The sequence below is a fragment of the Peromyscus leucopus genome, chromosome 1 (assembly GCF_004664715.2).
Source record: "Peromyscus leucopus breed LL Stock chromosome 1, UCI_PerLeu_2.1, whole genome shotgun sequence".
In the NCBI taxonomy this organism is placed as follows: Eukaryota; Metazoa; Chordata; class Mammalia; order Rodentia; family Cricetidae; genus Peromyscus; species Peromyscus leucopus.
In genome coordinates, this window is record NC_051063.1 from 73493314 (window position 1) to 73511359 (window position 18046).

General features: G+C 46.9%; 1 protein-coding gene across 6 annotated transcripts in view; it reads right to left on the bottom strand.

Annotated features, from left to right (window-relative positions):
- The window catches only part of Dmbt1 (deleted in malignant brain tumors 1), a 64155-nt gene extending 49831 nt beyond the window's left edge, over positions 1-14324 (bottom strand). For 3 of the 6 annotated variants that reach the window (XM_037209833.1, XM_037209826.1, XM_037209824.1), the window contains exons 1-7: positions 14223-14324; positions 9894-9920; positions 7961-8245; positions 6385-6708; positions 4480-4506; positions 2927-2995; positions 1353-1676 (exon numbers count right to left, since the gene is read on the bottom strand). In XM_037209833.1, coding sequence (XP_037065728.1) covers positions 1353-1676; positions 2927-2995; positions 4480-4506; positions 6385-6708; positions 7961-8245; positions 9894-9920; positions 14223-14283 — 1117 coding nt within the window. In that variant the 5' untranslated portion in view covers positions 14284-14324. The remainder of the gene's footprint in view (positions 1-1352; positions 1677-2926; positions 2996-4479; positions 4507-6384; positions 6709-7960; positions 8246-9893; positions 9921-14222) is intronic. The other 3 variants (XM_037209829.1, XM_037209832.1, XM_037209836.1) reach the window with 3 other exon arrangements.
- Between the last annotated feature and the right edge of the window lie 3722 nt (positions 14325-18046).

The following is an 18046-nucleotide window of genomic DNA, read 5'->3' on the forward strand; positions in this document are numbered from 1 at the left end:
ATGCCTCCTATGGAGACTGAGAGATAATTGCTCAGAAATGGCAAGGACGTGGTCAAAGTGTTCCTGGTTTGGCATAGGAGTTCATATATGTGGGTATATATGCACATGTTATGGAAACAGCAGGCTGCTCAAGTCTAGTAGGAGGCATTAGGATGGACTGCTGACAGAGCCTATGTCCTGCCCATTGAATATATTCCTGCAAGCCGGTACCCTGTTAGGCTCTTGGTACATTTACCAAGCTGGGAAAAATTGAGAGAGAGGTGGTCCTGCACACGAGAGACTTCCAGCATAGTTAGGTCCCTGACAACATCAACAGATAGTCTTATACAAGGGGCAAGTGCTAGCTGAGACGTGATTATGAATATGAATGTGTTGAGAATATGAATAGCCAGTGGATGACATACAGTGTATGTATGTGCCTGTGTCAATGTCCATTTGTGTCTCTGTGTGTATGTCTGGAATTGTATGTGTCAGTGTATCTGAGTGTGTGTGTGTGTGTGTGTGTGTGTCTGCTCTGTGTGTAAAAATTTGTCTCGGTGTCACATCTGTGATGTACATGTTTGCTTGTGAGCATATATGTATATAATATGCCTTTCCATATCCATGTATGAATTTCTCTGTATATATGTGTTCATGCAAGTATCTAATATATGGCTCTATCTCTGTGTATATCTGACTTTGCATATGTCTGAGTGTGTGTGTGTGTGTGTGTGTGTGTGTGTGTGTGTGTGTGTGTGTTTCTAATTATGTTGAGTACAAGTCAGGAAGGATCTTCTAAAGGGACAATGTCCCTGTTCTTTAGAAAGAGCAGGTAGAAGAGTCTAGTAAAGGACAGGACAAGAATAGACTGGATCAAGGGACCAGAGCAGCCAGAGTGAGCTGAGTGTGGCTACAGGTGATGATGTTGGAGTGTGGACTGTAGCATGCACAGCTTTGTAGAGTGGGTGACCTGCAGAAGACTCTTTGATAGGAGAATAAATCAGAGGCACTCTGGGCACGGTGGCTCACATCTTATTGCTTTGCCCTCTGAACGCTGGAAAATCATATACAAACTGGATTACATTTCTCCAAACCAACACTGGGTTACTCCTTGTACAGCATGTGTGTGCTGACCCTGGTGCTTTAGTCTGGGCTTGGTGCTGCTATCCATGGCTTACCTGTGTCACATAAACTCTAGAGTCGCTGGACAACTGAGGATTGACAGGACCCTGACTGAGAATGTCATTGCTCTGGACATTCAGCAACTCTTAAAGGGGCATTACGAAAAGGGACAGAATGCAGATCTGGGAGCTAAAAGGGATCTAAGCATATTCTACTGCTGGGAGGCAGAGCTAGTATTCTCTGGGTCATACCTGAGCAGATGACTCCAGCATCCTCATGGTGTCCACAGTTATGGGAGAGCCAGCCTCGGTGGGAGCAGCTCCACAGGTAGTACTCATGTCCTGTGCAGGCCACATCATCCAGGACAATGGGCCCTGAGCCCTGTCCAAACCGGGCACTTCCAGGGGCAGACACCGCCCAGCCACAGCCCAGCTGCCTGCACACCACGTTGGCATCATTGGTGTCCCAGCTGTCATCACACACGGTGCCCCAGGAACCCTGGTAAAGGACCTCCACACGACCCTGACATCTGTCTCCTCCATTCACCAGCCTCACAGCCAAAGGAGACTCTGTTCCTGGAAAGACATGGTGGATTCTCCTTTGGTATTCTGTGGTGATGATGGAGCTGGTGTGATCACGGGCAACTCTTTCATGGGGTTTAATGCAATATAGGATGTGAGTTCCTCCCATTGTTGCTTCTCAGGCACCCTGTCTTAGAAAGACTTCACCCTGTCACTCTGACTTCACATCCTCATGGAATGTTCACTACTTGTGTTCTAGACGTTAAAGGTGTGTCTGTCACCAGGAGGGCTCTGTGTCTGCAGTGTTGACATGGGTTGAATCTGCCCTGGATGGTGGCCAGACACCTACTCCATCTTGTATCGAAGGCCTTTGAGTGCCATGCACTCTTCTGGATGATAACATCCACTGCAGAATGTGGACTGTTTCAGGGAGAGAGAGCAAGCAGAGCCCTCCTACTCCTAACACACAGACTGCACACGGGCACATCCACCCCACCCTGACACTCACCCACCAGCAGTAAGGACAAGGAAGAGGAGGTTGCTCTATGACAGACCGAAGGGATAGAATGATGAGCGCCCTGGCAGAGGAGAAGTCCATGGGTCCCTGACAAAGGTTCTCACCAGCTGCTTACCCAGACAAGGTGGAGAGTGTATATCAGAACTGCTTTTCAGACCCACTAGAACAGTATTAAACATGAGTAGAAGCTATTGTTCACCCACTGAGCTGGGTCACATGACTGTTTCCATAAGTTCACATTCTGTGTACAATAACAGCCCACTAGAGAACCCTGGGCTTTGTCACTGCTGGTCACCAAGACTGCTGAAGTGAACTTATTGCCAATATCAAGGTTTCGAGGACCCAACTTGTTTAAACAAGACAATGGTCCATATGGTTGTGGCCTGGACTAAGCCCCTTGCTTTCTAGATAGGGCACCTCTTTGAAGGGCCTCAGAATGGAATCCCATAATATAGCATCAATCTCATTTTGCCACAGACAATTCTCTGGAACCTTGTGTATTATAGACCCCCTAATCCCAAAGTTTCTTCTGACATAACACCAAGTAGAGGGACCATGGAATTCTGAACCCCACCCCCATGCTGACATACTCCACACACAGAGAAATGGGCAGTCACAGAGATCCCTGTGGAGGAAAGCCCCCAAGAACAGGAGGCGATCCACCCTCTCTAAGATTTCACAACACACATCCACCACCTCATCCCATTAACTCACTCAAGAAAAGTCACCACCATGAATGACACTGGCATTACAGCCTACAGAGAGACATTTAAACAGCTTTTGTTACCTATTGGTGGATAAGGCTCTGGAGTGGTGGTAGGCTCTGGAGTGGTGGTAGGCTCTGGAGTGGTCAGCTCTGCATGTCCATAAATAGATGAGAGAGAGAAATGGAAAATATAAAGTTAAGTCTCCATTGAGAAAAACCAAGACATGCAAGTACAGTGAAATCTGCTGTCGGATGTGATTGTGGTCTGTACTGGGCAAGGCTATGTGACTTTAGATGCATAAGAAATCTATAGTCCTGAGTTCTCCCATTATCAAAGGCTATTTGTGTAGAAAATGTTCTTAACCTACAGATAATATTCTGCATCTGACTTGTGCTGGGCTCTAGGAAATCAATACAAAAGTACTTTCCATACTTACACAACTAATTAATTGTTCTTATCTAATTGCATTGGTTGATATGACCAATATAATATTCAAGCAGAAGGCTGGAATGCCTTGTTTGCCTGTTTTTGTATGTGAATATATATTTTAAACTCAGCATCCCTGATATACACTATGCTAGACTGAAATTTAAGATCCTCCTAACTCAGTTGCTGAGTGCTAGTTTTGTATGTGTATGTGTGTGTGTGTGTGTGTGTGTGTGTGTGTGTGTGTAGCCATACCTAAATCACTGTTTTTTTTTTCCTTAGTGGATTTTCTTCACATATACCCTTTTTAAATAAGATATGAGCTTCAAACACATATGAGTAAATTGTTTAAATGGGCCCTGTCCTTTGCTCAGGGCACCTTTAAACGGTGATGTGGTCCTGAAACTTAGGATGGACATACTGAAGATCAACCCACAGCTGCCGAACATCCAGCTTCATTCTGAGTAACCTCCATAATGTCTCTGCTACAGAGGAAGTTGATAAAAGCTAATGTGGTGGAGATGAAGTTATATCATTTCAGATATGGTAAACAAGAGCTGGGCAAGGCAGCACACTCCTGGAATCCCAGAACTCTGGAACTAGAGGTAAGAGGATCAGGAGTTCAAGGGTAGCCTTGCCTACTCAGCAAGTCTGTGTAGACCAGCCTGAGCTGCCTGGGTCTCAAAAATAAATAAATAAATAAACAAACAAACAAACAAACAAACAATAATGTACATGTTTTTCTGGTTTCTGAAGTCTTAGCAAACAAATGGCTCTATACCCTTGCTAATATTAAAGTCTTACTATTCTTGGGCCAAGGAGGAGTTTTCTCAAAGTGGGCAGGAGGGCAGGTTATCCTCACATATCATTTGCCAAAGCACAGGTCCCTGAGCCACTATGGGTCTCCAAGTCAGAATCTCATGAGTGAAGGATGTGAATCCCAAGACCCTCACTCAGATATTCTATTTGATTCTGACACTCACTAAAATTCGAAGAACAGGCAACATCCATGAAGACTGTGACTGTATTACCACATGAGCCTTGATGCTCTAGCTGACAGAAGCTTCTGTTGTGACTACATGTCCAGATGGGACACAGTTAGTTCAGTGCACTGTAGTTTCATTCATATCCATTCAGTGAGGTGTGGTTATTACAACATGTGGGACACTATAAAAATGATACAAGTTCATCTTTTCAAAGTACTTACCAGGTGTGGGATAGCTTGCTTGAGAAGCTGTAAAGGAATAAAAGCAAATTCAGGTATTGTGTTTCACCCACAGGTATCCTGGAAAACCCCTACCTGGGAAGCAATAACCCTGACTCTTATACATTGATCAACCAGGAACATCCAAGGTCAAGTTCACCAACCCCCGGACAGAAAGAGTCTTCACTCTGCTATGTGGGCTCCCCAAAAGCCAAAAATCTAACATTGAGCTTCATTTTCATTGGTCAAAAAAGGAAAACAGTCTTTGCAATAGCAATTGCCTATGGCGTCCTTCACAGTTTAATCAGGTGGTGCATCAAAAAGTGGGGGAAACCCATGCTCTGTACTAAGCATGCAGACATTTCCCCGCCTGTCTTCATCCAGGAACACTGTGGTCCAGCAGTGACTTACACAGCCAAGATATTCTATTAGGTCTATGTCTGGGGATGACTGGAAGGGTCCAGAAGGGCAAGTGGGGGGTCACACCACAGATTATATAAAGACTTGATAGCAGAGGGTTTGGGTGTAAGCGAGGGATTCTTGAAAAATGCCTCCTATTGAGACTGAGAGATAATTGCTCAGAAATGGCAAGGACGTGGTCAAAAGTGTTCCTGGTTTAGCATAGGAGTTCATATATGTAGGTATATATGCATATGTTATGGAAACAGCAGGCTGCTCAAGTCTAGGAGGAGGCATTAGGATGGACTGCTGACAGAGCCTATGTCCTGTCCGTTGAATATATTCCTGCAAGCCGGTACCCTGTTAGGCTCTTGGTACATTTACCAAGCTGGGAACAATTGAGAGAGAGGTGGTCCTGCACATGAGAGACTTCCAGCATAGTTAGGTCCCTGACAACATCAACAGATAGTCTTATACAAGGGGCAAGTGCTAGCTGAGACGTGATTATGAATATGAATGTGTTGAGAATATGAATAGCCAGTGGATGACATACAGTGTATGTATGTGCCTGTGTCAATGTCCATTTGTGTCTCTGTGTGTATGTCTGGAATTGTATGTGTCAGTGTATCTGAGTGTGTGTGTGTGTGTGTGTGTGTGTGTGTGTCTGCTCTGTGTGTAAAAATTTGTCTCGGTGTCACATCTGTGATGTACATGTTTGCTTGTGAGCATATATGTATATAATATGCCTTTCCATATCCATGTATGAATTTCTCTGTATATATGTGTTCATGCAAGTATCTAATATATGGCTCTATCTCTGTGTATATCTGACTTTGCATATGTCTGAGTGTGTGTGTGTGTGTGTGTGTGTGTGTGTGTGTGTGTGTGTGTGTTTCTAATTATGTTGAGTACAAGTCAGGAAGGATCTTCTAAAGGGACAATGTCCCTGTTCTTTAGAAAGAGCAGGTAGAAGAGTCTAGTAAAGGACAGGACAAGAATAGACTGGATCAAGGGACCAGAGCAGCCAGAGTGAGCTGAGTGTGGCTACAGGAGGCGATGTTGGAGTGTGGACTGTAGCATGCACAGCTTTGTAGAGTGGGTGACCTGCAGAAGACTTTTTGATAGGAGAATAAATCAGAGGCACTCTGGGCACGGTGGCTCACATCTTATTGCTTTGCCCTCTGAACGCTGGAAAATCATATACAAACTGGATTACATTTCTCCAAACCAACACTGGGTTACTCCTTGTACAGCATGTGTGTGCTGACCCTGGTGCTTTAGTCTGGGCTTGGTGCTGCTATCCATGGCTTACCTGTGTCACATAAACTCTAGAGTTGCTGGAGAACTGAGAGGATTGACAGGACCCTGACTGAGAATGCCATTGCTCTGGACATTCAGCAACCCTTAAAGGGGCATTACGAAAAGGGACAGAATGCAGATCTGGGAGCTAAAAGGGATCTAAGCATATTCTACTGCTGGGAGGCAGAGCTAGTGTTCTCTGGGTCATACCTGAGCAGATGACTCCAGCGTCCTCATGGTGTCCACAGTTATGGGAGAGCCAGCCTCGGTGGGAGCAGCTCCACAGGTAGTACTCATGTCCAGTACAGGCCACATCATCCAGGACAATGGGCCCTGAGCCCTGTCCAAACCAGGCACTTCCAGGGGCAGACACCGCCCAGCCACAGCCCAGCTGTCTGCACACCACGTTGGCATCATTGGTGTCCCAGCTGTCGTCACACACGGTGCCCCAGGAACCCTGGTAAAGGACCTCCACACGACCCTGACATCTGTCTCCTCCATTCACCAGCCTCACAGCCAAAGGAGACTCTGTTCCTGGAAAGACATGGTGGATTCTCCTTTGTTATTCTGTGGTGATGATGGAGCTTGTGTGATCACAGGTAGCTCTTTCATGGGGTTTAATGCAATATAGGATGTGAGTTCCTCCCATTGTTGCTTCTCTGGTACCCTGTCTTAGAAAGACTTCACCCTGTCACTCTGACTTCACCTCCTCATGGAATGTTCACTACTTGTGTTTTAGTCATTAAAGATGTGTCTGTCACCAGGAGGGCTCTGTGTCTGCTGTGTTGACATGGGTAGAATCTGCCCTGGATGGTGGCCAGACACCTACTCCATCTTGTATCTAAGGCCTTTGAGTGCCATGCACTCTTCTGGATGACAACATCCTCTGCAGAATGTGGGCTGTTTCAAGGAGAGAGAGCAAGCAGAGCCCTCCTACTCCTAACACACAGACTGCACATGGGCACATCCTCCCCACCCTGACCCTCACCCACCAGCAGTAAGGACAAGGAAGAGGAGGTTGCTCTATGACAGACCAAAGGGATAGAATGATGAGCTGCCTGGCAGAGGAGAAAAAAATGCATGGGTCCCAGGCAAAGGATCTCTCCAGCTGCTTACCCAGACAAGGTTGAGAGTGTATGTCAGAACTGCTTTTCAGACCCACTAGAACAGTATTAAACATGAGTAGAAGCTATTGTTCACCCACTGAGCTGGGTCACATGACTGCTTCCATGAGCTCACTTTCTGTGTACAATAACAGCCCACTAGAGAACCCTGGGCTTTGTCACTGCTGGTCACCAAGACTGCTGAAGTGAACTTATTGCCAATATCAAGGTTTTGAGGACCCAGCTTGTTTAAACAAGACAATGGTCCACATGGTTGTGGCCTGGACTAAGCCCCTTGCTTTCTCGATAGGGCCCCTCCTTGAAGGGCCTCAGAATGGAATCCCATAATATAGCATCAATCTCATTTTGCCACAGACAATTCTCTGGAACCTTGTGTATTATAGACCCCCTAATCCCAAAGTTTCTTCTGATATAACACCAAGTAGAGGGACCATGGAATTCTGAACCCCACCCCCATGCTGACATACTCCACACACAGAGAAATGGGCAGACACAGGGATCCCTGTGGAGGAAAGCCCAAGAACAGGAGGCGATCCACCCTCTCTAAGATTTCACAACACACATCCACCACCTCATCCCATTAACTCACTCAAGAAAAGTCACCACCATGAATGACACTGGCATTACAACCTACAGAGAGACATTTAAACAGCTTTTGTTACCTATTGGTGTATAAGGCTCTGGAGTGGTGGTAGGCTCTGGAGTGGTGGTGGGCTCTGGAGTGGTGGTGGGCTCTGGAGTGGTGGTGGGCTCTGGAGTGGTGGTGGGCTCTGGAGTGGTGGTAGGCTCTGGAGTGGTGGTAGGCTCTGGAGTGGTGGTAGGCTCTGGAGTGGTGGTAGGCTCTGGAGTGGTGGTAGGCTCTGGGGTGGTGGTAGGCTCTGGAGTGGTGGTGGGCTCTGGAGTGGTGGTAGTCTCTGGAGTGGTATAAGGCTCTGGAGTGGTCAGCTCTGCACGTCCATACATAGATGAGAGAGAGAAATGGAAAATATAAAGTTAAGTCTCCATTGAGAAAAACCAAGACATGGAAGTACAGTGAAATCTGCTGTCGGATGTGATTGGGGTCTGTACTGGGCAAGGCTGTGTGACTTTAGATGCATAAGAAATCTATAGTCCTGAGTTCTCCCATTATCAAAGGCTATTTGTGTAGAAAATGTTCTTAACCTACAGATAATATTCTGCATCTGACTTTTGCTGGGCTCTAGGGAATCAATACAAAAATACTTCCCATACTTACACAACTAATTAATTGTTCTTATCTAATTGCATTGGTTGATATGACCAATATAATATTCAAGCAAAAGGCTGGAATGCCTGTTTGCCTGTTTTTGTATGTGAATATATATTTTAAATTCAACATCCCTGATATACACTAGGCTAGACTGAAATTCAAGATCCTCCTAACTCAGCTCCTGAGTGCTAGTTTTGTGTGTGTGTGTGTGTGTGTGTGTGTGTGTGTGTGTGTGTGTGTGTGTGTAGCCATACCTAAATCACTGTTTTTTTTTCCTTAGTGGATTTTCTTCACATATACCCTTTTTAAATAAGATATGAACTTCAAACACATATGAGTAAATTGTTTAAATGGGCCCTGTCCTTTGCTCAGGGCACCTTTAAACGGTGATGTGGTCCTGCAACTTAGGGTGGACATACTGAAGATCAACCCACAGCTGCCGAACACCCAGCTTCATTCTGAATAACCTTCATAATGTCTCTGCTAAAGAGGAAGTTGATAAAAGCTAATGTGGTGGAGATGAAGTTAAATCATTTCAGATATGGTAAACAAGAGCTGGGCATGGCAGCACACTCCTGGAATCCCAGAACTCTGGAACTAGAGGTAAGAGGATCAGGAGTTCAAGGGTAGCCTTGCCTACTCAGCAAGTCTGTGTAGACCAGCCTGTGCTGCCGGGGCCTCAAATAAATACATACATACATACATACATACTTTTCTGTTTTCTGAAGTCTTAACAAACTATTGGCCCTATATACTTTTAATATTAAAGTTTTAGTAGTCTTGGACCACGGAGGAGTTTTCTCAAAGTCTGGAGGGGACAGGTTATCCTCATATATCATCTGGAGAAGAACAGGTCCCTGAGCAACTCTGGGTCTTCAAGTCACAATCTCTTGTGGGAAGGATGTGAATCCCAAGACCCACACTCAGATATTTTGTTTGATTCTGAGACACACTGAAATTCGAGGCAGAGGCAACATCAATGAAGACCGTGATTGTATTACCACATGAGCCTTGATGCACTAGCTGACAGAATCTTCGGTTGTCATTTTTTTTTTTTTTTTTTTTAGGGATAGCGGTTTGAGACATGGTTTCTCTGTGTAGCTTTGGAGCCTGTCACGAAACTCACGTTGTAGACCAAGCTGGCCTCGAACTCACAGAGATCTGCCTGGCTCTGCCTTCTGAGTGGTGGGATTAAAGGCATGGGCCACCACCGCCCGGCTCAGCTTCTGTTGTCATTGAATGTCCAGACTGGACCCAGATTTTTCAATGCAGCCTACTATCATTCATATCCATTTAGTGAGGCAGTGGTTATTACGACATGGGGGACACTATAAAGTGATACAGGTCCATCTTTTCAAAGTACTTACCAGGTGTGTAATATCTTGCTTCAGAAGCTGTAAAGGAATAAAAGCAAATTCAGACTGTGTGTTTCACCCACAGGAATCCTGGAAAACCCCTCCTGGGAAGCAATAGCCCTGACTCTTATGCATTGATCAACCAGGAACACTGAGGTCAAGTTCACCAACGCCTGATCAGAAAGAGTCTTCACTCTGCTATGTAGGCTCCCCCAAAGCCAAAAATCTAGCATTGAGCTTCCATTTTGATTGGTCAAAAGAGCAAACCAGTCTTTGTAATATCAATCAGCACTCTGTGTCCATGGCGTCCTTTATAGATTACACAGGCCGTGGATCAAAAAATGGAGGGAACCCCTGCTCTGTACTAAGCCTGCAGACACATCACCCCTATCCTCATCTCAGGAGCACTGTGGTCCTGCAGTGACGTACTCAGCTGAGATATTCTATTAGGTCTACGTCTGGGGATGACTGGAAGGACAAAGGAGGGATGTGGGGGTCACACACTAGGTTATATAGAGACTTGAGGAGCAGAGGGTTTGCGTATAAGCAAGGGAGTTCTTAGAAAATACCTCCAATGGAGGCTGAGAGATAACTCTCAGGAATGGCGAGGATGAGGTCAATAGTGTTCCTGGTTTAGCATGTGTTTACATATGTGTGTATGTATGCATATATTATGGAAAAAGCAGGGCTGTTTAGGTCTGGCAGGAGGCATGAGGTTGGGCTGCTCACACTTACAGCCTATGTCCTGCTTGTTGCAATACATTCTTGTGAGCCAGGCACCCTGTTAGACTCTTGGTACATGTACCAAGCTGGGCACTAAGTGAGAAAGGTGTGTTTCCTCACCTCCAGAGACTTTCAACATAGTTAGGCCTCTGACGATATCAACAGATAGTCTTGTACAGGGACAAGTGCTTTTTGAGATGTGCTTGAAAAACGTGAATGGCCACTGAATGACATTGTGTGTGTGTGTGTGTGTGTGTGTGTGTGTGTGTGTGTGTGTGTGTGTTGTGTTTCTAGGTATGTTGAGTATAACTCCGGAAGGGTCTTCTAAAGGGACAATGTCCCTGGTCTTTAGAAAGAGCAGTTAGAAGAGTCTAGTAAAGGACAGGACAAGAATAGACTGGATCAAGAGACCAGAGCAGCCAGAGTGAGCTGAGTGTGGCTACAGGTGGCGAAGTTGGAGTGTGGACTGTAGCATGCACAGCTTTGTAGAGTGGGTGACCAGCAGAAGCCTTTTTGATAGGAGAATTAATGAAACCAGGAGGCATGCTGGACACAGTGGCTCACAGCTGCAATCCCAGTACTTGTGGAGCTGAGGCAGGAGAATTACTCCTTGAAGGCCAGCAGCCGTTATTATAGAGATAGACATATCTCCGGGAGATAAGCAATGTAGAAAACAGCAAACAACATGGAGGAACTGAAATACATGGAGATGTCAGCAATCAGGGGCAGAGACACAAAGACATAGAAGACAGCGTGGCACTGTGAGGAGACAACCTGAAGGCTCGGATTCAGTACCAGGGTGGATCCTCAGGCCCTCCAAGTTCAGCAGCATTCAACAGTGGGGTTCTATAATGCCCAGTGGTATGTTCCTACAGCCATGATGAAACCGAAAAGGGATAGCTGTGACATCCCGGGGCCCATTTTGTCAGACTCAGAGCAGCCTCCCTAGTCCCAGACCATTCGCAGCACCTGGAAGCCCTGGTTCTGATTTCCCCTGCCTTTCCAAGAAGTAGGACATAGCCTCAGTTACACTGTGGAACAGCTAGGTACAAACAAGGAAAGTGTCTGGAATGGGTTCCTAAGCTGCTCCCTCGTTCTGTAAACCACTGGCTGTGAAGAAATGGGAACAAAAGAAGTGACACTAAAAAGGTTTTTGTTCGATTGTGGTTTTGTTTTTTAGTTAATTTTAGATTTAAAAGAACACAGCAAAAATCCCACAGAGTCACCACAGGCCACTTCCTGTCTCCCTCTGCCTAATGATAGCACCCTGCATCTCCCCATGCATTTGTCACAACTGACACCCTAATGCAGTGCCCGCCTTGTGACTCCTGGCTGGCCTTTGGATTATTCCCAAGTCTCCTCTTCTGGGAGATATTCCACAATCCATACTACCCTAAGGAAGTCACATTAACACACAACCCTAGGGAACTGCCTAGAACAGGACACCAACCATCCTGAGGCTTATTCTACGTGATAGCCTTACCTGGGTGACCTCATTCCTTGACACCCCCTTGTAGAACAGAGAACCTCACCCCATTTGTGAATGAGCAAAGTGAGGTCGATGGCAGGAGTTGGGCTGTGGCACCACTGCTGGCCCAACAGTGTTCTTGGCTCGGCCACTGAGCAGCAGAGGTACCACAGGCTCCGCTGCCCAGCATGAGCCATGCATCTGACTTTGTACAAAGACAGCACTGAGAGCACCCATACAGCAGATGTGGGCCCTTCTGCTCCCTGCATGGGGAAGCCATGGCTCAACCCGCCATAGCGGCTACTGCAGTGCCAAAAGACCCTACCACGGGTTCAAATTCTGGCCCAGCTGCCAGATAGCCGATCTCCTGGGCCTTAGAGTCCCCCAGCTGAACTAGGGAGGTGATGAAGCCTAGCTTTGGGGTGTCTGTCACCAGGCTTGAATTGGAGAAGCTCATGTGGAAGAGGGTCAGCTCCCCTCTGTGTGCTGAAGCCACGAGCTTGCATGAACATGCAGGCAGGTGTGCATGCGTGCACGCGTGCATGGCTGTACAGAAGCATATATGTAGCGTTGTGTTAAAATGGCAGCTCCCTCAGCCCTATAGTGCTACCGCCTGTGTTTCTTTGTGGATAGGACAAGGCGATTGATTATCTGCCCTCCAGGACTGTGGTGATTCCAGGTCACTGGGCAGGGACAGAGCAAGTCTGTCACCCTGAAAGCTGGCCCTGCCTCCCATTTCACACACTCCAAGAAGACAGCCTGTCTAATCCTAGGCTGCCTCAGTCTAGATCGCCTTGGTCAGCAATGCAAGCCTGAGGATTTGGTCTTGGGATGATGTTCTCATGAAAGCCATCCCCCACACGAGTCTTTGTCTTCAGCAGGCCCTCACCCAGCCTGGAGAGAGTGATTGTTATGTAATTCATCTGGATAGTAAACAAAAATATGAAATGTGACACCAAAGAAGGAAAAAAAAGACAGGGTATGTGAAGAAGAAATGAAGGAAGGAAGGGAAAGGGGGACGGAAGACAGAAGAGGGAAGAACTGTGAGGAGATGAAGAGATAAGATATCCAGGAATGGGACTATCCAGGTAGGGGAGGAGAGAGAGAGACAGAAACGGAGAGAAGAAAAGAGAGATGAGCAGAGACAGATCGATAGACAAACAAAGACATAGAGAGACAGAGAAAAGAAAAGAGAGATGGGCAGAAACAGATAGATAGACAGAGACAAAGACAGAGAGACAGAGAGAAGAAAAGAGAGATGGGAAGAGACAGACAGATAGACAAAGACAGAGAGAGAGACAAAGAGAAAAAAAGAGAGATGGGCAGAGACAAACAGAGACAGAGAGAGAGACAGAGATGGAGAGAAGAAAAAAGAGATGAGAAGAGACAGACAGAGAGAGAGAAAGAGAGACAGATGGAGAAAAGAAAAGAGAAATGGGGAGAGAGAGACAGAGAGAGAGAGAGAGAGAGAGAGAGAGAGAGAGAGAGAGAGAGAGAGAGAGAGAGAGACAGGCTTATCTTCTGTGAGATGACACAGATTCAACCATGCCAAGGACTGGCCAGGTAAGTCTTTCTTGCTCATAACTTGACACTCTGCGAACGTGAAACCATGTTGGAGTGACTGAGCTGCAAGTAAGTGACAGGCACAGTGACACCATCCTGTCTCTCAGTCACTTGACCCAGGTTTGCTCAGCAAACATTGGTCACAGAGCCAGACATGCCAGGCACAAGCAGAACACTGATAGAGGAGCGTCGCTGTCCGTTTTCACAGCACACACCTGTGTGGTCAGCGAGGTCTAAGGCCTCTTTCTAATGCCCATAAGCCTTTCCTACCCTGGAGAGTTCTCAGCACAGTCAATCATTCCCTTCCTTGAACAACTCCCTGAAAACATCAACAGAATGGCTGCTTGTTCTCACTGCCACCGCGTGTACCTCCCGGGCAGAAGCAGAGCATTCCTTCTACACACTTGCAAGTATTTTCAATTATAGCAAATAGTTTCCTCGAGAAGGACAGTCACAGGTCCATGAACAAATTCATCTAGCCCAGCAGGACCTATGTCAGTGACTCAGAGAAGCCTCCCCAATTCCAGCACTGCTTGTAGTACCTGGAAGAGCACAATTCATGAGCATAAAAAATGAGATAAAAATACCTGTAGAAAGAAATTGACCCCATAAGAGACATATATGGATGATGACCGTGGAGATCCCCATTGTGCAGGTTCCTCTCAATTTGAGTAGAAATTCCTTGACATTTATAAGTTCCTGGGTGGAAGGAGGTGTGCCCTCCTGGGTGGTATATTTCTATTGCTGCTATAAATCGATATGAAGGAAGTGAGGAACTTTGTTAACTGCCTGACTAATCCGTGGGAACAAGGTTAGGTGTGTTTGATTGATTGTGGTATGAACGATCTGGCTATTGCCCAATGCAGAGGGCCTGACTTCAGTGATAAAACTTCCTTCTAGGTGAGCATTGAAGACTCCCAATGGCTCCTTGAAAATGGCCTTGATTTTCATCTTGGAGAGTCTTAAGGAAATTATGGGAAACAGGATGTGGGCTGTTGGGTAAATAAGAAACATGGTGCCAAGGGGAAGGCATGTGTTTGGGATGGTTTATACTGGCAGGTGTCCTCCTAGTTGGCTCTTGTGGGCATCGCCAAGGCTCAGAGGACTGAGAATGCCCTCGCTTACCAACTAAAGAGTGGAAGGCATGAGGGGGTGCCCCACCCAGACCACGCACCCATACTAGCTTCCACCAGATGGGCCACCAACATGTGAGTCTCACCAACGCCAGAGCCCAAGAGCTGCAAAATGCAGAGCCTCACACTTAACCACTCCCAACCATCTCGCCAGCCTTGACAACCATCTTGTCCTCAGCAATCACACTGTGTGATGCTCGGGACTTGGCAAAGGCACACTACTTGCCCCTTGTTTCTGTCTGTCTTATACTCAATCCCCTTCTTTGGGTTTGTTACGTAAATGCCCCCATGCTCTTTAGGACACCCCACTCTGCATCCCAGGATTCTGATAGACCCTCATACTCTGAGAAGGTTGCTCGATATTTGTAAGATACTCTCTGTGGTGGAAAGTGCTGGTGAGAAGCAGCCGGCTCAGCAGAATTGCCTGTTTTCCAGCCTGGTGAGGAGGGCCTTGCCTCATAAGACCCCAGGGCACTTGGCTCCTTCATCTTGCACTGTTAACCCGTGGTCTCTGCACTTGACTCTAGTGGGATGCTGTGAAGTCACCTTTAAGGGATGAGAGTATGCCTCTAATTTCATCCAAAGGCAAGCCACATTCCAGGCTTGACTTCTGTGTTCATCAGGGTCTTCAGACCGTGGGGACAGCTGTTTTAGGGAGGTCCTCAGAAGGACAGCACCATCACCCATGATAGACTTTGAAATCAAACTCACCACAGGACAATCAGATTGTTGGAAGCCCAACTACACTAATATAATACACTGCTCAGGTACTCTTGGTACACCAGGAAATTTTAGTCATTGACAATGGAAGTGTATTTTGGCTTTAGAATGAGTCTGTGTGAGAGACTAAATTATATCCCAATAGTTTGTTTGGGAGAAAAGAATAAGAACAAGGAAACTGAATGGCATCCAAGGGCAACTCTTACCCAGATAAAGGAGACTGTCATGGACCTCTTCAGGCAGTTTCTGCACAAAGAAACTGTTCTGGGCACCTCTAAGTGCTTGGTGTCATAACTGCCCCTCCGAATCATGGACATAAGGCTCCAGGTAAGTTGGAGACATGGGAGAATTTGACTAGGCCACCTCCAAGCCAGAACATGCATGAGTATGGTCACAGCCTGTTCAGCTCATCTAAGGAATCCTGTTGAATTCCAGTTGGGTCAGAGAGTGGCATTTGTTGGCCCTTGGGCAGAAGTAAGAGGTAGGCCCATTTCCTCCCTCCGAAGGCTTTCGGCCCCAAGTGGTTGATGTTGGGGGAGTGCCATCCAGAAGGGATGAGCAGCTGGAGGGTCTCCTCTTCCCTTCAGTCTTCACCTGGATCTGTGAGGGAGAGATGAACAGGAAACAAAGGTATCACCAATAACCACAAGAGTCTAAAAGAACAGAAGCCTCTGTGAGGGCAGAATGTGGTCAAATGAACTCCCAAGTCAGAGCTGCCCTAGAGTCTAAAACTTGGCTGTACAATTCTTGGAGGGTAGGGATGGTATGCATCTGGAGGCAAATGACAAGGCAATGCTGGGGTGAAATTGATCAAGATTGACTGAAAGTCCAATGGACTAGGCTACCCCCAAAAGTAGATTGGTCTTAGGCCCTAAAAGAAGAAGGATCATTTCCCTGTGACTGAACCACCCTACCCTGACCATTTCTTCACTGAAGCCCTGGCTATCAAAGAGTGAGCTCTGGACTATGTATGTCTGCTAAGAGCTTGTAGAACAAAACCCAAGGCTGCCACATAGGGCCCAGTGATGTGTTACAACAGGTCATACCTGCGTTCAGAACCTTGCTTAACATAGAGGATGTCTACACTGAAGAGCACACAAGGAACCTTGTCACTGGGCCAGATTTGCTTTACATCTGGGGACACAGAAGGAGAAATGGTCCTGAACTCCATGGACCAGGCAGTCAGTGACCACAGGAAACTCCATAGATGACAGTTATGTTGGGGAAATAGGCACGTGAGAAACTCGGGAGCCCAGAATGGTCCCCGGCTGGGCTTTGAGTAATGGATCAAGATGGGCACTGGTCCAGTGGGCTACAGCCTTTGAAGTAGGCCAGGCTGGGGTGTGGCAGTCTAGCTGAGAGTTAAAGTTCAAGAAAGGAGAAGTCGGGGGCACAGGAGGCCAGAGAGCTGAGGCCTTCTACGGAGTCCCACACTTCAAGGCCATGTGAACTTCCTTCTTCCAGCTGGATTCCACACACCTGCAAATCTTAAAATAAATTCCATTTCTGAGACCAACACAAGGGTGTTGATTTTTTATTTGGTAAACAGAAAGACTTTTTTAAAGTCAGTTTTCATCTCCCCCACCCCAACATGTCACAAACCAATGGATACTTAAAAAGAGCCAAGAATAACATAAGCTCAGAGTCAAGGCCCAGCCTCATGAACAAGTACTAGGCTCTGGTTTAACTCAGCCACACAGTCATGGGTGAATGTGTCAGGGGTGAGTGACAGAGGCCATTCCAAAGGGCTATATCCTAACCCAGAGCCAGCCTCCTTTTGATCAGCCCATTCTGGTTCTATACTTCCATGCCTGTTCCTCCAAACCTTCCTAAATCCCAAGTATCTGCCCAAATATTGAACTCAATGGCTGCCTCAAGCAGAAGACACATGTCCAGTCAGTCAGGACCAGTAGGGGACCCTTCTTCTGATCCAAGGGTTGTGAATGCTGGAGCCCCTTTCCCTCACATGGGTGAAACATTGGGTTAGAGTCAGTATGTAGGCGATTCACCTACGGGGTGGTCACACACACCTGAGATGCACACCTAGGCCTCTTCATCGTTCTCCTGTCCTCTGGCTTCCAGTGGCCTCCTGGCCTTCCTTTCCCTGAGATCTGTTAGAATGTTCTATCCACTTATCTCTCACCTTTGCTAGGGAGTTTTATGTTTCCAGTCTGGGAAGCCACCGAGGTAGGCAGGGCAAGAAGCACTGTGACCAAGGTTAGGAGAACATTGACGTAAATGTTGCCGCAGCCGCTCAGAGGAAGACAGGAGGGAACCCAGGCCTGAGCAGTCCTGGGCTCAAGCCCCAGCAGAGCCCTGTGGGGCTCTGGGCAGGGCCTCATTCAAGCCATGGTTTCTCTAGCTGTGCAGGGCCCACCTTTTCTAAGGACTGAGGCGATTATTCTGAGCTGCGAGCTGAGTGGGTCATGTTGACCAACCCAAAGGACCGCACCTAAAAGGAAAACCCTAAAAAAGAGGGGCCAGGGCCGGGGCTGTAGCTGGTAGAGTGTTCACCTAGCATATATGAAGCCCTGGGTTCCACCCCAGAACATCATAAA